Source organism: Colias eurytheme, chromosome 3, assembly GCF_061535395.1.
Source record: "Colias eurytheme isolate Ceu_HAF_F1 chromosome 3, ilColEury1 Martin Lab GWU primary, whole genome shotgun sequence".
NCBI lineage: Eukaryota > Metazoa > Arthropoda > Insecta > Lepidoptera > Pieridae > Colias > Colias eurytheme.
This window is the reverse complement of record NC_142982.1, coordinates 6056023-6077098: the sequence shown is the minus strand read 5'-3', so window position 1 is coordinate 6077098 and position 21076 is coordinate 6056023. Positions and strand designations below refer to the sequence as shown.

At 32.3% G+C, this 21076-nt stretch overlaps 2 protein-coding genes across 2 annotated transcripts in view; both read right to left on the bottom strand.

The window, feature by feature from the left end:
- Positions 1-540: 540 nt before the first annotated feature.
- LOC149909615 (putative maleylacetoacetate isomerase 1) lies at positions 541-9999 on the bottom strand. The gene is made up of 5 exons (XM_090117873.1): positions 9862-9999; positions 8541-8727; positions 2943-3061; positions 2241-2458; positions 541-690 (listed from the first exon to the last, which is right to left on the bottom strand). The coding sequence occupies exons 1-5, from the start codon at positions 9865-9867 to the stop codon at positions 579-581; spliced, it is 642 nt and encodes a 213-aa protein (XP_089973999.1). The 5' UTR covers positions 9868-9999; the 3' UTR covers positions 541-578.
- Positions 10000-10737: 738 nt separating this feature from the next.
- LOC149909614 (uncharacterized) overlaps positions 10738-21076 on the bottom strand; it is a 28879-nt gene continuing 18540 nt past the window's right edge. The window contains exons 2-3 of the mRNA XM_090117856.1: positions 11554-12259; positions 10738-11200 (exon numbers count right to left, since the gene is read on the bottom strand). Of these exons, the coding sequence (XP_089973982.1) occupies positions 10977-11200; positions 11554-12259 (930 nt within the window). The 3' untranslated portion in view covers positions 10738-10976. The remainder of the gene's footprint in view (positions 11201-11553; positions 12260-21076) is intronic.

Genomic DNA, 21076 nt, shown 5'->3' with positions numbered 1-21076 from the left:
CTGATAGGTACCGCCGTATTCTATTTGAATAAGCAGTATAATTAATTAGGTTGCTGTGAATTGTTTACTATCAAAGTTTCCGTCGTTAAAATACGTCGTATAACTTTAGTTGTGAAGTTATAGGGATTATTGTTTGTTTACCTTATCTATATATGTTATACAGGGTGTCCCACTGTTGGTATACTAAGCTCAAAGGAGGTTATAGTTTTGCATACGCTGAGTACGTAAAAAATACTTATAAAGTGGGGCACCCTGTATAGGTATGTAGGTAGATTATCATTAACATTAAACGAGGTATATCTACTACATCCACTAAAACTATATAAATAAAGAAGAATGAAGTGATATTGATGTCATTTTTTGAACTCTTGCAACCTTCTTCCTAGTGTTAGGACTTAATTCGAATTATCAAAGATTTTAGATTTATATTATTGCTTACTCGATATAGGTATTATCATAATTTATTGATGATTATTGTCACACATAATTTTAGTAAGAGCCACAATACTTAGTAAAATATGACATGCGAAATAAAAGACGTTATCCAATCAAAAAGTTTATTAAAGCCAAGTAAGTATTTATTTTCGGCCCCTAACATTGTTAGGGTGCGTTTCCTCGAAAGTTTCTTCTTTTAATAGTTTTTCATATAATTTAGAAAGTATCGGATATTCGCCGAGTTCCAACTCGTGTCTGGAAGAAAAGTTGTTAACTATATTTCTCTCATTTCTACTATTAAACATAATTCTATAGTCTACTCTTTATTGTTTTATGTCAAAAATATATTTTTTATGTTTTTCTATTATAATGTTCCAAAGATTCCAATATTTTTTCACTCAAGGAATAACATTATGTTTTAATAATTTATCCTTGTTTTATTATTTTGTATAACTCGTAACCAATTCTCGTTAGAAATGCCAAATGTCTTCAACCACTTAACATACCTACATATACAATTGGTCATACAATTGGGCGAAGTATTTTTTATCGTCATGAAGATGGTTTGGAAAAATTGAATATAACACAGTTTCATTAAATGATATATTATATAAACATAGTTACATCCAAAGGAAATCTATCAATATTAGCATTTTCATATTATATTTATATTTTGCCATGACTTGAGCTAGAAATAATAGAAAGAGTTAAAAATTCACATTCAGACTATCAGCACACAGAATTATTTAAATATACTTAGCCAAAGTAAAGAGAGCAGTGGTGGCTCAGTGGTGAGACCTCGGACTTCGAATCGATAAGTCCGGGGTTCGAGACCAGGCGAGCGCGCAGGAAATAAATTGATTTTTCAATTTATCTGCGCATGTTGTAACATCACCACTGCTCGAACGGTGAAGGAAAACATCGTGAGGAAACCGACATGTCGAAGAATTAATAAGTTCGACAACATGTGTCATCCGCCAATACGCACTTGGCCAGCGTGGTGGATTATGGCCTGTACCCTCATAGGAGGCCGGTGTCCCAGCAGTGGGAACGTATATGGGCTGATGAAGATGAGAGAAGATGAGAGAGCCAAAGTAAATCGTTTCTAATAAGCAATAATGATATATCTTCAAAATTTCCCCAGAGGGAACACGAAACAATCCTATTAATATTTATTAAATATCAATTTCTTTAGCGTATTGTGAAAATTGATTCGCAGTAATCTAGGTGCCATTGTGACTCACAAGATATTTCAATAACTAATATAAAACCAGTTTTATGATTTATCATTAACGGTCTTAATGGGTTTTATTTTACCACTAGCTAAATAAGGATTCTTACGAGTTACTTTTGCCAACCAGGCAAAGAGGGTACCTATATTGCATATACCTTTATACAATAATATATTTATTAACCTACATGACACGTCATTTCTAAACGAATTAATTCGATTTTGACAGGTTTCAGTGCATTTACATCAAACGAGCTAATGCTCATTCTAACCCCATTATGTCCAATTATTTTAGTGTGAACAGGCATTCTGTCGTTGTTCATTACTGCGTAGGTATATGTTCATACGGAACAACACTGAATACAAGTTTTCGTTTGTACACTAAAAGATCGCGAAAGAATCGCTCCTGCTCTAGCTCTAGCTCTCTGTTCGTTTGATATAAACGCACCGTTAGGTAATGTTATTCATATTCAACGAGAATAAGACAGGATTTTTATCCACTAAACCCAAAAATATCAAGAGTTGCTTGTGTTTAACTTTTCATTATCACTTTTAATCCAAAAATTAGTGATACCTGGTGACTGCATTAAAGACTTGAGGTACCAGGCACAAATCAGCTTTCGTCAGTTGGTCGCCAATGCAAAAGCTTCCTGCAGAATTTTGGAGAAGTTTTTCGAGGCTCTGAAGTCCGCGTTTCGTCCAGTGTTTAGTAAACGCTTTGTATTTATCTTCCGAATCAAAATAACTCTTTAAGCCAATATTTTGCAGCGGTTGAATGCCGGAAACCACGGTCTGTATAAATTGTAAAACTTTAACTATATTTTTGTTAGGCTTAAAATGTATTTCCTATGCCACTTAGCTCTGTGCAAACAATATGTAACGGAGATTGATTTAATACTTTTCTGATTCTCATTATCAAAAATTAAAAAAATGTTTACCTCGCAATAACTGAAAATAAACTGAACGAAATTTTAGACAAAAGCAATAGAAATTTGAAGAAGCTTGTCAAGTGGGATTCGAACTTTCGAGACTTTGTTCCATTGATGTTTTTTATATAATAATTTTTATTTGAATTAATCCGAATTTTATTACTAACTTTATTGCGTAAAAGGTAAACAAATGGAACTCGCAATCCTGACAGATTAATATATTACATAAAAAGTCAGTGCAAAGTAGGAAACTTCGTGAAGGGACATGTCAAATTTCTATTAACTTCTGAACGAGCTCGCTTGAGTTCTTACAAATTTATGCATAGAATTGTTCAGAATTTACTTACCTCGCAAATTTCTTGCATGCGGGCCTTCAATAACGGAGTAGGCGGTGTCAAAGTTGGTGTAGGTCGAGTATCTTCCAGATAATTAATTATAGCCATTGACTCCACGATAGTATCATCATCTGGTAAATTATAGATATTCTCTCTTAGTGAACCTAATTTACTACAGGTTTTCTGCGTATTAATGCTACGTATAAAATAATTTGGAAAATCCAAAAGTGCACGCCTCATAATTTTTTCTTAATAAATATTTATTAATTATTATTTTTGTTTATTTAATAACAATTAAACCACATCGAATCAGACCCTGAAAAATGAAAGGGTTCTATTCCTGAGCATACTCAAGCGTAAGAGAAAAAAAAAGACTCGATTAGTAAAGTATTTCGGTCGCTATCGTGTTAACAAGAAAAAGGATCCGCACATACAGACACACGGACGTCCAAGACAGAACTTTTTTAAACTGTTTTTTAACTAGTTTAAATAACAAAAATGACATCAAAAATATCATGAACGTTAAAAATAGTGTTTTTTCTTAATATGTGTGTGTATGTATTATCTTACAAGTGCAATGTATGATACATAAAGACATTTTAAGTTTGAAAAATCAGATGTTTTGCGCGAAGTGACAGTAGTACCCACCTCAACGCTTCGCTTATGAGGCGTGCAATAACTGGCTGAAGGGCTATTACAGATAGGTACATATATATAGGTGACGATCCTATAATTAATAGGTTGAGGAGTGACTACAAAATTATTCATATATATACTATCTTAAAATATATTGTTTAAAGTTGAAATTGGATGATCTGATATATGTTTATGTCGTATTTAATACTCCTTAATAAGAACTTATATAAAAGTACAATTAAAGAAAATAAATAAGCTTTTTTCCATCAGTTACTTATATTAATCAAAATTAAATAAGCTTTAAGTATTTAATCCTGTTTGCTTCCATTATTTCAATGTACACAATATGTAAACATAGCATAAAAGTCATTCATAATCTGAATAAGAATCTCTTAAATTTATGTATTTATGGTGGATAATAAAGCAACAATGAACAACGAAGTCTGAAAGCATTTCATATGCATATGTTGTAATGTTTCCAGTCAATAGACTGACCCAAATAGGTGGTAATTTATTAAGAGGTTTTTGTATACGACGTATCTGAAGGAGTTATTGACCTGTCTGTTACGATGTTAACGCAGATATATGTTCATCACCCTCATTTATTTGAATAAGATTTATTTAACTATTTTATTTATAATAAAGATTAGGTAGGTATCTTATGAAAAATAGCCGAATCTATGTAAGCACAGCACTGAAATACCTAAATTTGCTAAAATAAGTATGACATAAAAATTAAAAATTAAAACGGTACTTAGTCATTTTTCTCGGTGTATCTCATGATTCCTTGAAACTCACTCAATTCACCATGCCTATACGATAATACGACTACATAAGTAGGTGTCGGATAAGCTAGCTGTTATTATATTTGGTAGGTCTAGAAAAGAAATCTGTATAAAAATAAATCGTAAAGTAATAAAACTATTTCAAATACATACTTACAAAAATTCTGACTAGTGACTTGAATAATATATGTACTTAAAGGGAACATTCTGATGATTTCGAATTATTAATTAATTACGATTTACTTATTATATCTAAAACTATATTAAAAACTAGCTGTGCCCGCGACTTCGTCCGCGTGGAATAGTGACTGCATAGTAGTTACTACTTAACACACAATTATTGAGTAAACACGTCTTGAAACACGTACTATCATATACAACTAAATTATAAGTACTTACACATTATTATAAAGTTAAGAAATAAAATAAATAATAACACAAAAGAACTGTTAGTAAAATTTATTACTAAACTGAGCTAGGTATAAAACTTAGGTACAGAAGAGTTCAAAATTTCCAGGATGTGGTTATTCTCCCGCTCCCATATTCCTTCTACTTTCACAGACTTTCAACTTTTCCCTTTCACCCCTAGTAAATGGCAGAACCGATTTTGATCTAAACCATGTCTATTGTCTAATCATACCTATATATTATGTACATGTCATATCCTTTCGTTTGGTACTCCATTTGGATTATTTATCCCCACTATCACCCCTAAGGTGCCCTATATGTAATAAACAGATTAACCAATTTTGATAAAACATGACTAATTGTAATTCACACGTCATTTGATATGCCGCTTGATTATATTATTTGACCACATTCGATTATTCATTCCCACTTTTACCGCTATAAATCAATAAATGGATGAACCGATTTTGATTAAATATGCCTCATTATACTTCTCACGTCAAGTCATGCCCTTTCATTTGATATGCCACTTGGGTATATTCGACAACTTTTATTCCCACTTTTATACCTACATATTATATCCAATAAATGGATGAACCAATTTTGATAAAATATTATGTCTTATTGTACTTTACACGTCATATCTTTCATTAGATACGTCACTTGAGTATATTTGATAAAATTTATTTATTTATTCCCACTTTAACCCCTATATCAAATAAATTGATGAACCGATTTTGATATAATTTGACTTGTTGTTACTGACAGGTCGTCTTTTTTCATTTGATATATCACTTGGGTATAACAGACAACATTCGTTTTTTTCATTCCCACTTTTACCCCTCTACTATACAGGGTGTCCCACTTTCGGTATACTAAGCGCAAAGGGACTTGTAGTTTTGCATACGCTGAGTACGTAAAAAATACTTATAAAATTCCAGACGCATTTTTTATTTCAAATAGAGGAGTTCTTAAAATTCCATGTGTACACCTCTAAAAAGCAACCCGCCCAACATGGCCACCCGCACGTGAGCTATCGTTTAAGATTATGTTTTCATAGACAAAATGCTCACATTAGCAAAGCGATATATGCCGGCTGCGCGAAGCTAGAGAAGAATACATGGATTTTAAGGAAAAATTTAGCAAAAAATTTTTCACGTAATTTTGTTATTTGAGTATTTTTTACGTGATCAGTGTATGCAAAACTACAAGTCCCTTCGCGCTTAGTATACCGAAAGTGTGACACCCTGTATAATAAATGGATGAACCGATTTTGATTAAATACCTATGCCTCATTATACTTCTCACGTCAGGTCATGCCCTTTCATTTGATATGCCACTTAGGTATATTTGACAACTTTTATTGCCACTTTTATCTAATAAATGGATGAACCAATTTTGATAAAATATGTCTTATTGTACTTTACACGTCATGTCTTTTATTAGATACGTCACTTGAGTATATTTGATAAAATTCATTTATTTATTCCCACTTTTACCCCTATATCAAATAAATGGATGAACCGATTTTGATAAAATTTGACTAATTGTTTCTGACATGTCGTCTATTTTCATTTGATATATCACTTGGGTATAACCTACAACCTACATTAACAACTAACATTCGTTTTTTTCATTCCCACTTACCCCTAAATAATATAATAAACAACTAATGTAACAAAAAAACGCATTTAATTCGTATTACCCGTTAGCGAGCTACGGTGGCACAGACAGACACGCAATACACACATAGCGGACATAACACCCCTCTTTTTGCGTCGGGGGTTAAAAATATAATACCTACGACATAATTTCAAAGACCTTTTATATAGAAAATTTACCTAGAAGTAACCATAATGCTATTCGTGCAGGTTTTAGACTTATGAGCAAAAATCTAAATAAAGTTCCTTTGACCCCCCCTACTACCCCCTCAGCATAACCACCCCCCCCCCCACGCTTGGGGACTTTCGATATGATCATCTGGACATGTCAAGGAATAACTTTAGCGTATAATTTACGTAATAAAGTAATTAATGTATAGAATGCCTTAGCAAATGCTCGCTGTGATTACTTAAATGGTCATAACTTTTTTATTTATGAACCGATTGACATGAAATAAACACTAAATGTTAAATGAAGCTTACCACAATATATTAGTGAAAACCGCATTTAAATCGGATAAGCCGTTTCTGAGATTAGCGTGTTCAAACATACAGACAAACAGACAAACCGACAAACAGACAAACAGACAAACAGACAAAAATTTTTTTAACGACAGTTTTGGGTTTGGGATCGATTTAGTAATAACCCCTGCTAATTTTTTTTTACATATTTTCATTGTACAGACACCACTTTTCTAGAATTTTATTATATGTATTGATGATAAGAATACAGTGCAGTGGGATGATCTCAAAGAAAAATTTCAGGTTCTTGCACTATAGCTATACTTTGTAGTTGTCCTTTGGAAAGATGCACCCATTGGAGACATACCTACACTTGTTAATTCAGTGCGCAATACAGTCACCACTATGGTAATTAGAATCGTGTGAAGTACATATGTGAAGTGTCAGTACTCGGGGGTATAGAGCGTTCGGAGCTAGCACTACAGCGCGGTGACATCAGCAGTTATTGAACTGTGCTCCAGTTAATAACCTCAATCATCACACTATTGTTTATTTTTATTGAACCGCGCTGGTTTTGGGGACACGGTTTTATTTGCTACACGGACGGTGCAAATTAGAAATCTGTTCGAGCTACGTCGAGTGTATGGTCGTTGAGTTGAAATCGTGAGGCTGAATAAGATGAGGAAATGTGTTTTCTTTTAACGTTTCAAATCGAGATGGTATAAATAATAAAATATTTGGAATTAAATATTGTGTGGGCAATATTTTAAATTTTAATTGCAGATTATTGCCGCTATAATGATTTATGTTAAATCTATTTAATTAGTAATAATAGAATATAAACAATTATACCACCTATGTCCAACCCATGTTCCCAACTAAACAAATTAATATTTAAGTTTTAAAAATCTGTACTCTCAAGACAAAATTTTAAGTGGCTCTTTATACGAGATTGACGAATAAAATGAGATCATGGTGAGAATCTGAAATCAAAGCTTTTCGTTTAGGTGGAATCGTGCGGATATTGAAAAGTATTAGAACCTTTTATCGTCGTGTGAACATATAGATGTGTTATAACAACCAATATCATACCGTTTGCTGGCAATTTGTATGTGAAAATTTGAAAGGAATATCTGAAATTCCTTTTCGCGTGCTGCCAACATATAATCAGGTTTCGTCACAAAATATTTTCTGCAAGAAGGAAGTTATTATTCGTAATGCCTGAGGGAATTGCCTTTTGGCCGTACCCGTTTTGTGACGTGCCTATATATTCGTGACAAAAGTTGTACCCACGTCTTTCATGTAAGGACACTTCAGGGGTTGCGTTGAGTAATAATTTATAATGATGTTTGATGAATAGGGTTCTGCAGCGCTTTGAATTTTTTTCATTTTGTTCTAAAATTTGTTTGAACACGACGTGTCTGTTGTCTATAGCTTTGTAATTATTTTTTATTTTATTTTATAAAATTAATGTTAGTATAAAATTGTAAAGTAAGCATCCGAAGAAGTAAAGATATTCACATGGTCATTAAAGCGTAATACAGGTAAATTCTTTCTTAGTAATGAGATGCATCTAGATCTACCTATAAACATACGAGGATATAGGACTTCACTTCATTCTTGCATACCATATTAGTTATTTTTATTCAAATTCTTACCAATAATCAACGCAGGGACCTTTTGAGACGGGTGGATGGCTCGAAATTGTTCCGATAAGTGTGCTTGTTTCTGCACAATGTCTACAGAGCGCTCCTCATAAGGAATTTTCTTTAAATGTAGGGCAGCACGGACTCGCCAAGTGCATGAAGATAGCCAAAATCCATATAAAATTGTTGGTGTTTTACCCTTTAAAAACGATAACTTTAGTACTTTCTTATGTTTGATTTTACGTGAGTATTATACATTTCGAAATTAAAGACTTTTACGTGTCTCCCGTTGTTCATGCTCGCTGCAAAAGTGTGCGAAATTTCGCGGTCGGGATAATAGATAATACATATAATGAACAAATCTACTAATTAACTACGTTATCTACGTTTTCATTCAGCTGTAGAAAATGTAGATAACGTTTTCAACATGAGTTCATAATTATTGCCAATAAGGAAATCAACGGAGTCAGCAGTGGTTCATTTACCAAGAAACGGATAAGGCCACAAGTCAATAACTGCGTTAAAAACAACCGACTTCAAACTTGCACTTGCAACATTTACAAATACAGACAAAAATGGTCATAAAATAAAAACTACTGGGCCTATCCGAATAAAATTTTTATGGGACCAATTCGACACCATCCCGCATCGAACAAAAAAAGAATCACGTAAATCGGTTCAGAAACCACGGAGAAATCGGTGTACATACATAAAAAAAAAAAAAAAAAACATACCGGCCGAATTGATAACCTCCTCCTTTTTTTTGAAGTCGGTTAAAAATCTTCTATAATCAGTATACAATATTCAAATCTGGCGCGATATCTTGAGCAATGATTGCTTAAGGAACCTTACGAACCTTACGGATATTTTCGGAACTAATTTTGACATACAGCCTTACAGGTACCTAATACAATTTTGAGTCTTGTGGTGTTCTTTCGTTTTATAGACTTTAGATATATAAGTATTATATTAATTGTAATCTTTCTAAAACATTAATGTAATAATTTTGTTTGTAAATTGTTTTGATAAGATACAGACTTATATTAAAGAAAAAAATGTTAGACATTCGAAAATATATTTATTTTATTAAATGTAGCAACATCATTGTAGCTGCCAAAAGTAAATTCTATTATTTTCAAAATAAACAAAAACATCTTTCGCTTATCGCGCAAGTAGTAGATTTCACGTTTACTTAAGATAGTTTCTAAAAACAAATTATTCTGTTTACATAGAATTCTCTTGAATTGTTGATGGGAACAATTATATTTCGTAAGATAAAATAGTACATATTTATACTATTATGATGATCAAGTAGATATGATGATCTACTTACCGCCATCCTGCATCAATTTTTTATTCACAAATTAAGTTAATTGTATTTATTCTAATTAATATTAAACCATATAAGTTTTATAACGATATCAGGTGATATGAATATGTACCTTATCTAAAAGGTTATGTTTCTGACATATCACTATTGAGCTGTGTGATGTGTCCATTTTGTATTGATCCGTAGATCATCAATAGATGGCGTTATAACTAATCAAAAGGATAAATTTCAATAAAACTCAAGAAGAGTATGCTTTGTTTTATTTACACATATTATAGAATCATAGTTGACAGTATAGATATATTTATCGATATTATTATAAGATGATTATTTGTGTTTATCTAGATATGAGTAAGTATAATTATTTAATAGGAAACCTTTATAATATAGGTATAGAATATCAGAATATCTTCTAATATAAATCTGTTAAAACTTAATCAATTTTCATGGAAGCTATTAACATTTACAACTTATTTGAGCCAACTTATAAAATAAGGAAATTAACTAATTGATGTGTAATTATAAGACAATAAAAACATATTCAAGTCTATTATAATAGTTCGGATTTACTTCCTGTAAAATATTTACAATTAGGTAATAAACTTAACAGTTAACTAAATATAAAAGTTATTAACTTATATGGAAAAACATACGAAATATTTATTTCGTCATTTAAATTGCTTGGAACATTGGTCTTAATATTTATCTTATACTAGCGGTCCGCCCCGGCTTCGCCCGTGGTACATATTTACGTTTTCTCTACGTAAGAACCATCCTCGTACTTCAAGGAATATAATAAAAAAAGAATTAACGAAATCGGTTCAGCCGTTCTCAAGTTATGCGCTTACCAACACATTTTGGGATTCATTTTTATATTATAGATTAAGCGATACATAAAAATATACAAGGGCCTTATAATCTACATTTGAAAATGTTCATACAAAATTCAAAACCTTGAGGAATAATATAACAGTTGGTACATACTGTCAATATTCGGGGTAAAACCTTCTTCAAATTATTGTACTATTCAGCTTGTTACGCCTACTCCGTGTACCGTCCAATATATGGATACTTATGTTAAAATATAATGAGGTTCTATTGGTCTGGGAACTCATTAATTAACCCCATCTTAAGGGTGAACCGGGTGGTCGCAGGAAGGTCGCTCGTGTCTCGGCTGTGAGGGCGCCACCGTCGCCGCCGCCGCCGCCGTCGTCGGGAAGGCCGTAGAATGCGTGTAAATGCCTGCGATGGTGCAACTCGTGTCCCCTGTGGAGACCTTGTAATCTGCTCCAGAGCGAAAATATCCTCTTCTTTATTTTTTTGTTCTTGTCCGTATCCGTTTCTGGAATTAAGTAATTTGTTTCATTAATAATTTGATAAAAATACAGTGTGAAGTGATTCAGTTTTATTTTATTTTATATTAAAATGAAATAACACTTCACAAAATACAAGTCGTAAGACACAACAAATTAAATGGCGTAAGTATATATTTTTTATTAAACAATAAAAAAATATGTACTTAACTAATTTTTAGGTACTTACTTTTGTTTTTTGTTTATTTATATAAGTAATTTAGATGTGGCTTTTAATCTATCTGATCAATAATATTATCAAGAACGATAATGATTCTTAAATCTATGAAATATTCTATAATAGAGTTACATAATGTCACATCTTTAATTTAAATTAACTTACCCGCTTCATTGGTGTTATCAGCTTCTTCCCTTTTAACTTTTACAGCTGAGTCGAGGTCATTTTGCAGTATTTTATCGTATGCCCCGTCTTCTTTATTTTTATCTTCTGAATGAAGCGGTACTAGTTGCGTATATGTATAATCTTTTGGAAGCTTAGGCTTAATATCATTGGCTAAATATGATAAACGTATTTTTAAGATCAATAATGGGCTAGCTGGTGCAAATTTTTGTTCATCCTCAAAAAAATTTAAACGATTATCAAGAATTTTCTCAAAATCTCTCTCCTCATGTTGTTTATCTAATTCATTTTGATTAGATGTTCTACTCGTCTCCGGATTTCTATCAAATTGCGCAGGTATACTATTTGTCTGCTTCGGATATTCTCTCCGTAGTTCTTGAGTTAAATAATCGTCCAAATTGTATTCTTTATTATTGCGATCGTGTAAAATGTGGCTGTCTCCATTATCTTCCTCGTATTCAAAAATCAGATTTGTAATTTCAGGTTTTAATAGTGGAAGCCGGTTGAGTAATTGCTTAAAAAATATTTTTTTAGTATCTCTATTTTGTAATCTGTTATTTAATGTATTGTCGTTGTCTTGATTTCCAAAGAAATTTTCTAACTCGAGACGATTCATCATTGGAATTTCATTTGTTGAACAAACTGTTACTATGGCGAGTAATAATAATGGAAGCAAGGAGTGTTGCATCTGTAAAGAAAATCACCTTAGTTAATATTTGTACCACTTCAATTTCATCGAAGTATTACTTTAAAAATATATCTATTCTTCAACACAAGAGGGTTTGCATTACGATATCATATCTATGGTAGTTATAAGCCAGGGTATTTAAAACTACTAATAATGACCTAATTCAGAAAACTCTTATTCTTAAAAGAAGTACTCTTTGTACTTCTTGTAAATTTTTTTTTTATCAATTTATTTTCCATGATATAAGCAATCCTTCTTAAATTCGGTAGACTATGTATATTGGGTCCTTCTATGACAAAATAATAGGTAAGTGGGCTTTTTCAAACGGATTCTTTACAAAAAACGTTTTTCGTTTCGTTTCATTAGGTATGCTTGTTGTAATATTGTAACGCCCTTCTATAAAAATGTTCTTGGTTTTGAATTTATGAAATATTCCAAAATACTTCAAAGGCCTATTGTTGATGTCAAGTTTAGATAATGTAAATATTTTTTGAATTTTTGGCAAAATGAACTTGGCTCTGAATAAAAGGACGCCAAATGAAGCATTCCTCTGACACGTTACGAGAGTAATTTGTGAAAACATTTTCATCTCGACGAGGAACGTAATGTGAATTAAGGTTTTAAATTATTTGAATGTTTACACTGTGAGGGCGGATTCTTCAGAAAAAATACGGGCGTGACCTTCATTCGGGCGACGATGTTTTGAATAGAGGAGATATAAAACGGTTTCACCACGTTTTCATTATAACTTATGAAAGTCAATATCTGTAGACACGTGGATATTTTCCCAGAGGCGGTACCTAAGAAGTTAAGTATCTCTTTACCTATCTCTATATTACCAAGATATGAGGTGTTGATTGCATTTTATCATATGTTAATATACATATTACAAAAATATGAGCAAAATTATTTTTAAGATCTTGGCCAGATGATTTAAATATATGGGGATATACTCGCATCAGAGAGTAAGTTCAAATACATAGAGCAGGCATATTATCTACAGTATAATGGCAAAATTTGTTCAGTGAGTGTACAAATTTTGTACCTATATTGAGTGTCGTATCCACAGGTCGTATCAGATGACCAAAAGTCTGTGTTTCTAAACAGACTTTTTTCTAAATTAGATTTTCCCGCACAATTTAAAGATGCGAGATGTTTATGATTGGCTTTGGGTGATATTTTTTTTCTAGATTAATAAAAAAAACATGTATTTAAATGCAGATGTATCAATTATTCTTGGATTTTTTGAATAAAATCTTTCCAAATGATAAAGCAATTATGTAATGTTTAGAACGTATCATCGCATTACTTCACTCCCACAGTGCATTGAGAACGTTTTCATTACTAATAGTAGGTATATAATACTTCACATATAATACTACTACATATAATACTTCTCACATCTACAATCTAATAAATCTAATAGATTGTAAGACACAAAGCTCTGAAAACGTCCAATAGAAGATAGCATTAAGGTACTATCGGTTACGTATGAATCTGTCCATACGGGACGCTAAATCCTTAACAAGCATTAGTTAGTGTCTAGACAAATGCAATAAAATTATCTCTTAGAATCACAGTCAGCAACATGGCTCCTATGCTTTTAAGATAAAAGGACGAAGCGACTCCGCTCTAAATTTCCTTTAACGATGGAGACTATGTAGCGCATATGTAGTATTTCGTCACAAATTTAATTATCTTTAGACTTTTTTGTATAAGATAAGATAGAAGACTTAGATATATTATTTTATGATAATTGAAACTTCACTCTTTGTTCACTATATCGATTCTTGGAATGTTATTAGGTCAAATAACTTGAAACTGAATCAGTCATTGTGTAGGAAGTAAGGGTCTAATAAATTATTTATTATTGTTTTGTTGATACCTATAGCACCTAGGTATAGGAAACTATGTTTATACCAAGCATATAAAAGAGGAAAATTCCTTATATTTTTGTTACCGAATAATTTCACTTAACACATTATTTATAGGTAAACGATTTTACTGCCTATAAAATATATATATACATAATATAAGTATTAGTCGTAGTATCCAAATAAATAATTTATATTGGGGATTGTGTTTCATTAAGTAGTTCAATAATGTAAAAATAATGAACTCTTGAAAATCACGTAAATTACGTAAATATTTGATAAACAATAGTTTCTGATTATCGCTCCTGCTCATAAAGAAGAGGGTAGATCTTACTCGAAATCCTTGAATCTAAAGGCTATAAATACCCAGCAATGGTTTATAACTATGAGCATTATATTTTGGTCTTGTATCCCCGTTTGATGAAGAACAACTTTTTATAATTTCATACCGACATATTTTAGTGTAAACTGAATTAGAGTTACTTACTCTTAGTAACTCTAGATTTATCTACTTACTATCTGATACATTTTTATAGCTTTAACCTATAAAAGTTTCAAAGATGTCGTTAAAGAAACTAAATTGCATTTGAAAACAGCTTCTGATTAACGACCACTGACAACAGAACCTAATTGCTTTTCACTGCTTATATTTACAAGGTTTCTTCGTAACAGCTAGGAAAAATAATTGTTTAAAATGATAAATGGGTTATTCACTCTTTTAGTTTTGTACTTGTTAGGCGGTTGCTTAACAACCTTCCAATTATATACATTTCAACAGTATTATTAATGTAATGTTTGATATATCTATCGGTACTTACTCAAGGAAGTTTAAGTAGCTATACGAGTATACTGCCCAGTTATATCATACAATATATTATACGCGACGTTATATTATACGACACCGTGGTATCACACATGTGGACCCATAAAAGTATAGTTCTGACGCTCGATAACATTGAACATTTACTGAAGGAAACTTGAGATACGAGTCGTTTAAGCCAGCGGGCTGAAAGCGTGGAACTGTGTCACATACTTTTACTGTGGAATGTGGATAGTCATATAGGGGTACTTTCAGGCTACTAAATGGAAACAACTGTAAAAGTTGAACGTTTATTATACAGGGTGACTGGTAAGACGTCAGACGCATTTTGACAGGAGCTTCTTCTCAAGAAACTGAACAACTTTTGTTCTACAACTTTGCTGAATTCGTAGAAAAAAATTTGGACTTTGTATGGAAATCGGTCAGCTGATTAGCGAAGTTTCCTTACTATTTACAGACGTAGCGATTATAATCACAGTTAATATTATTTATGAAGTAGGTACCTTGAATTTTGTAATTTTATAACGCATACAGTTAACGTGAAATCAATAAATGTCTTATGACTTATTTTTTGGACTTGAACAGTACCGTTTTCCAAACGCTATGAAATTATTATGTAGGTATCTACCTATCTGCTGTATTTTAATCAATACTCGACAAACACTGAAGGCTGCTTCAGTAGGTAGTAATTAATTAAATACATAGTTGAGTACCATTATATTTTAGCCATCAAGTAGAACTCTTGGTATAATCGAAATTGTCGCCGTTACAAGAGTACCTACTGTTAAAATTTGTCGACATCGATAAGCCTAGAGATAAATTGATTTGACTTTAATTAATGGCTATTCATCTGACGAACTTAAGTTAAATTGATTACTTAATACGTAATCTCGGTTTCATCGTATATTGAAAGCCTAAAAGATATTCTTATTATATTCTTTAAAAATCTCTATACAAAATTTATTTCACTCTATTATAATATCCTTTATTGGCTACGTTAGATACCTACCTATACAACGTATTTAATATGTTGATAATATTTTTCAAATTAATTTATGTCGGATTTAAAAATATTCTTGTTAAATTTAAGCTCAAGGATCACTAATTTTGCTATACTTACGATAAATTAACTGAATGTCAAGCCCGAAATCTCTAGTAAAAATTAAACTACAAAAATAATTTGAGAGAGTGAAATCCGTGGAAAATTCAATACCAACGTCTTTCTTTTTGCCTTGACCGACTTGTAGTTTACGGCCGGAAAATATGAAGGTAGCCGGGTCATCCGTACATGAAATATGTGGTAGCAATATAACAATGGAACGCGATCAAAATTGACACATTAATAGCACCATAAAGCTCGCCGACTCATAGATCCTAGAAATACTTTAATATACGATTTTTAAGTTTAGGTATATATAAGTGCATTTTGTACGAAATTAACAATAGCTTAGTTTTTCAACTTCCAGGAATAAACGTAGAATGGGCAGGGGCAACGGACACCGAAGCTTAGGTCAAAATTCTATAGGAATATTGGTGACATTCATTTGTAGTTTCAATTTTGATACATCGGTAATAAAAAATTTATTATGTTCTGCAATAAGAATATGCTAACTGGAATAACACATTCCAGATAAACATAAAGTGAATAATAAAAAGAAAGACGACTCCAAATCTTATATGACAAACCGTACGGCGTCACATGTGTACCTACAAGGGTTCGTTGTAAATTATTACTATGGAACGGTCAGGCAGTTATTGTGGTTATGAAAATCTTCTGAATTTTTAAATTTAAATTTTTACTAGCCTATAAGAAATAGACTGGTATATATACAATTAAATTATATTTTCATAAAGTATTTTTTTTAAAATAAAGTCTCGTGTTTCATCAAAAAATAATACAACATCCAGGATAAAAAAAATGTTTTCATTGCTGTTAAATGACAGATTTGCTGAAGCTTGATAAGAAGATGCGTGTTAGCTAGCTTGTGTTAGCATAAGAATTATATATCAAGCTTACCTACTTATACCTAAGTATTATTAATAATAGACCGGGAGATACTGACACAAAATTTCGAGTCATTTGTAACAGGATGGCGGTTCTACAGGGTTCTTAGTACGCAATGACAAAAAGAAAAATGATGGTGTGAACGCTGGTACCGGCGGCTTAGTCGCGTGGGCGTTAGTCGAACTCGTCGGAAAATAGCGAAAGTCAAACGATTTCGCTATTTTCCGACGACGAACGATTTTTCTTTTTGTCATTGCGTACTAAGACCCCTGTAGAACCGCCATCCTGTTACAAATGACTCGAAATTTTGTGTCAGTATCTCCCGGTCTATAACTATAAGGAGCTCCGTACGCGGTGTTAATCATGAAACAATTAGGACGAAATCAGTTTGATGTAGTTCTAATGAACGTTACAAAGTTTGTGCTCACACCTAGCAAGTTTTATCTAATTACTGTTATCCAGATCTGTATAGTTCGGTTTCCTGTTTATTTAAGAGTACTTTGATGCTGAACGAAACTCACATTAAATTAGATTATGGTAAGTAATATACAAACCACATTAACATTGGTTTCCTACTAGTTAGAGATGTCAACTTAAATGAAACAGTAGGTCGAGACAAACGGCACTAACGATAGTAGAATATCTTAAACTTCATGAATCGAAACCGTAGCCAAATGGTGCAAATGGCAGGTTATGACAAAGGAATTAGATGGTAAGTGTACGAAACTAAACAAATATCAAGGCACTCGATAATAAAAATTTGAACGACATTTCTCTGTAAATTTCATGTTTTAAGTAAGTATTATATTTCTTTCATTTTTTAAAATATGGGCGGCGCATAATGAGGAAGTGTGGCTTAGGCAGAAGCGCAGAAATTTTTTTAGGCAGAATTTAGAAAGCATTTTTTAAATTCCAGATACAATATTTACAAAAAGATACCGCTTAGATAAACTTATTTTTATAAAGCTATGCGATGATTTGCGCACACAATCCGCATTTTACGAGGGGGTAAAATGATGGCACCACCACTATGAAAACATCACAAGAAAAATCATGAATACGACAAGAGTAAGTAACATTAATTAAGATGCATTATATAGGTATATAGACTTACAAATCTTACTTTTCTCCCCTTAATTTTTCTAGATTTCAAAGAAAATTTAATTTTCCTGATGACTTGACTGCATGCATGTAGCCAATCAAGGCAGATATCAACGAACATCATTATTTTAATAGGAAAGGAATACCACTCCTTGAATGTTTAAATGGTATGCCTTGCAACGGCTGAATTATACTTTATTCTGATATGAGAAAATTAATTGACAACAGAAGTAAAATATTAGATCTTAGTAAATAAATTGAGTAAGTTAGGTAGGTATATAAAACTAGATGGTTAAATAATTTTCAGATCTGTGACCATAATTTCAAAATTTTGAATGTAAATTCAAAATATTGTGGAGCTTCACACGATGCTTTCATATTCTCGTCCAGTAAAGTAGAAAACTACATGCGTGCACTTAATCAGCATGGGGAACAGTCTTGGTTATTAGGTAAATAACTAATATAATAATTAAAAAAAATTGGCACAGACAGCTTGCGTTACGAATTAATTAAATTTTAGGTGATTCTGGATAGCCCAAAAGGCGCTGGCTAAAATGACGCCAGTATTGAATGCTGCACCTGGGTCGAGAGACGAAGACTCACTACTCGTCATGTGCAAGCACGGAACTGCATCGAGCGTTGCTTCGGTTTACTGAAACACGTTGGAAGTGTTTGCCCAAACATAGAACCCTCCATTATCAACCTCACATTGCCAGCAAGTTTTTTCGTGTTTTTGTGTATTGGAATATTATAAAAGTAGTTTTCCGCTTTTATACATGTTCAACTACGTTACATATTTTAAATATGCCTAATTGTGAAAGAAGTGGATTTTTAAACTTCTTTGCTGTTAATCCACACAAAATAAAAAGGTAAAGCAAATTTTGACATCTCTAAAAATCTTTTCCCTTTTTTTCAATGCTATCGTGTGACGTGTCAACGACTAAGTGTATCTACAGACGCTCCGATTTGGTTGGTGCCAACCATATTGGAACCGACATGGCAACCATTCCAACATTGCTACAGATTGTCCGACGGTTGGCCTTCCAACTGTCAGTTGACCATAGAGTAATATGTCAGTTGACCATAGTACGAAGAGAATGGGCTAAATTCTACTATAGAAATAGAGAAAATTACAGTCATATGCGGCTCTTATAACTTATTTTTTAAGGTTTTTAATGTAGCCGCACTGTCAATTTTTTTTAATACTTCTAACATAATAAAATACGCTTGATTTCTGGCATCTCTATTTGCGTAATCTTTGTTACTTAAGTCCCACAAACAGGGAAAGTCTTTATATAGTTCCAGTAATTTTATTAATATGTCACGTTCGGTGACCGTAACTCCCTCGGCGTTCATGTTGACGTCCTACACCGGCGACGTTGCGAATGTGAATGAGCCAATTACCTATATTACTCTATGGAATGAGCCGATTTGGTCGGAACAAAGCTTACAAACGTTCCAATTTGGTTGGATCGGATAGGAAGTTGGTTTGGTCGGTATTGCTGGCGCATCCGACCACGTCAAACCAATATTAATAATAATTATGTCGGACCGACCGCTCTCTACACTTTCCGATTTGGTCGTGGTCGGATGGTTGGCACCAACCAAATCGGAGCGTCTGTAGATGCTATAAGCGATCTTTATCAAAAACCATTCAATCAATTAGACATTGCAAATAAAGTAATACAATCTAGTCTGAAAATAGTCAAGAGTAAGCTGCCTAAACTCTTATTACGTTTCAAACCGTTGTGATAGTAATCTCCAAATTTGTAGGGATGGAACAAGCTTAGTCGGTAGGAAAAGTTTCGTCTTATTGCCGTTGATTTCAAATTGCTTTTATTCACCAACGAAGGTTTTGTAACTATTTATTTACCTTGCGTATACGATTGTTTATTCACGACTCGTGATTTATTTTCATAGTACTTAGGTATAGGTGTAGGTGTAAGTTCGGAGCCAACTCTCCTATTCCAAGACTGTGCAAGATGGTAAATATATATGGTGATATCATCGATATTAATAATAATACATCTCTCCGAACTGTTCGTAAATTGTTTGTATGTAAGCTTAATGGATAGCATGTAGTCCTAGTTATTAAAAATTATTATTTTTATTTTGTGTAATTTATATTTGCATGTCGTGAATACCTATAATAATTGTTTGTTACATTTAGAAGAATATAAGTCTGTAATTAATAATTAATGAAACAATGTAAACAAACGTTGGTATTTCTACTAAATAAATAAATAAATATATAGGGTAGTAATGTAATATTGCTGTAATAAATTATGTCCGGCCGAAAAAGTTGTTTTTATTCTTCCGCACCCTTTCTCCTGATCCCTGAACTACCGACAGAGGAGTCTGTGACGTCTGAGACAGTAACATACCTATTTATCAATACCTACATACATGTAACTTTTTTAAACTCTTCAATATATACTCCAAATAGAGCCTTAAAAGCGACATGCAATATTGTATGAATTTTTCACTCCATTACCTTTCTGACATTTCTCGCTTAGACATAAAACATAATTTAAAGGTTGAGGTTCGGCGTGTAAAATATGATACTATATTTAGAAGGAGGAGTATTTCTTGTGATTTTCATATGCTTGGAAATGATTGACATCAATCATAGCAAATTCGACCACACGGATAAATGTGAGGCATTATATTATAGAGTGGACGCTATTTTATTTTCTTTGCTATTATTATAGATACTTTTTAAATACTGACTAACTTTTATTAAATGTAGTTGTTTATTTGTTGTTTATAATATAAAATTGAATGTCAAAAATCATTAATACTTATTAGTATAAATGAGCAAAGAATTGCTCGATCCACTTTGAAGCAATCAAACAACATTTCCGGAAATCTATTCAAAAGACCTTTGCTCAAAAACGGTATGCAAAGAATCGACTAGAACAATATGACAAACAATTTATCAAGTATTTGTGATGCAGATTTAGGTATTTAGATTTGAATAACAGTCGCGATGAAGCGATAGTAATGCAAATTATCTT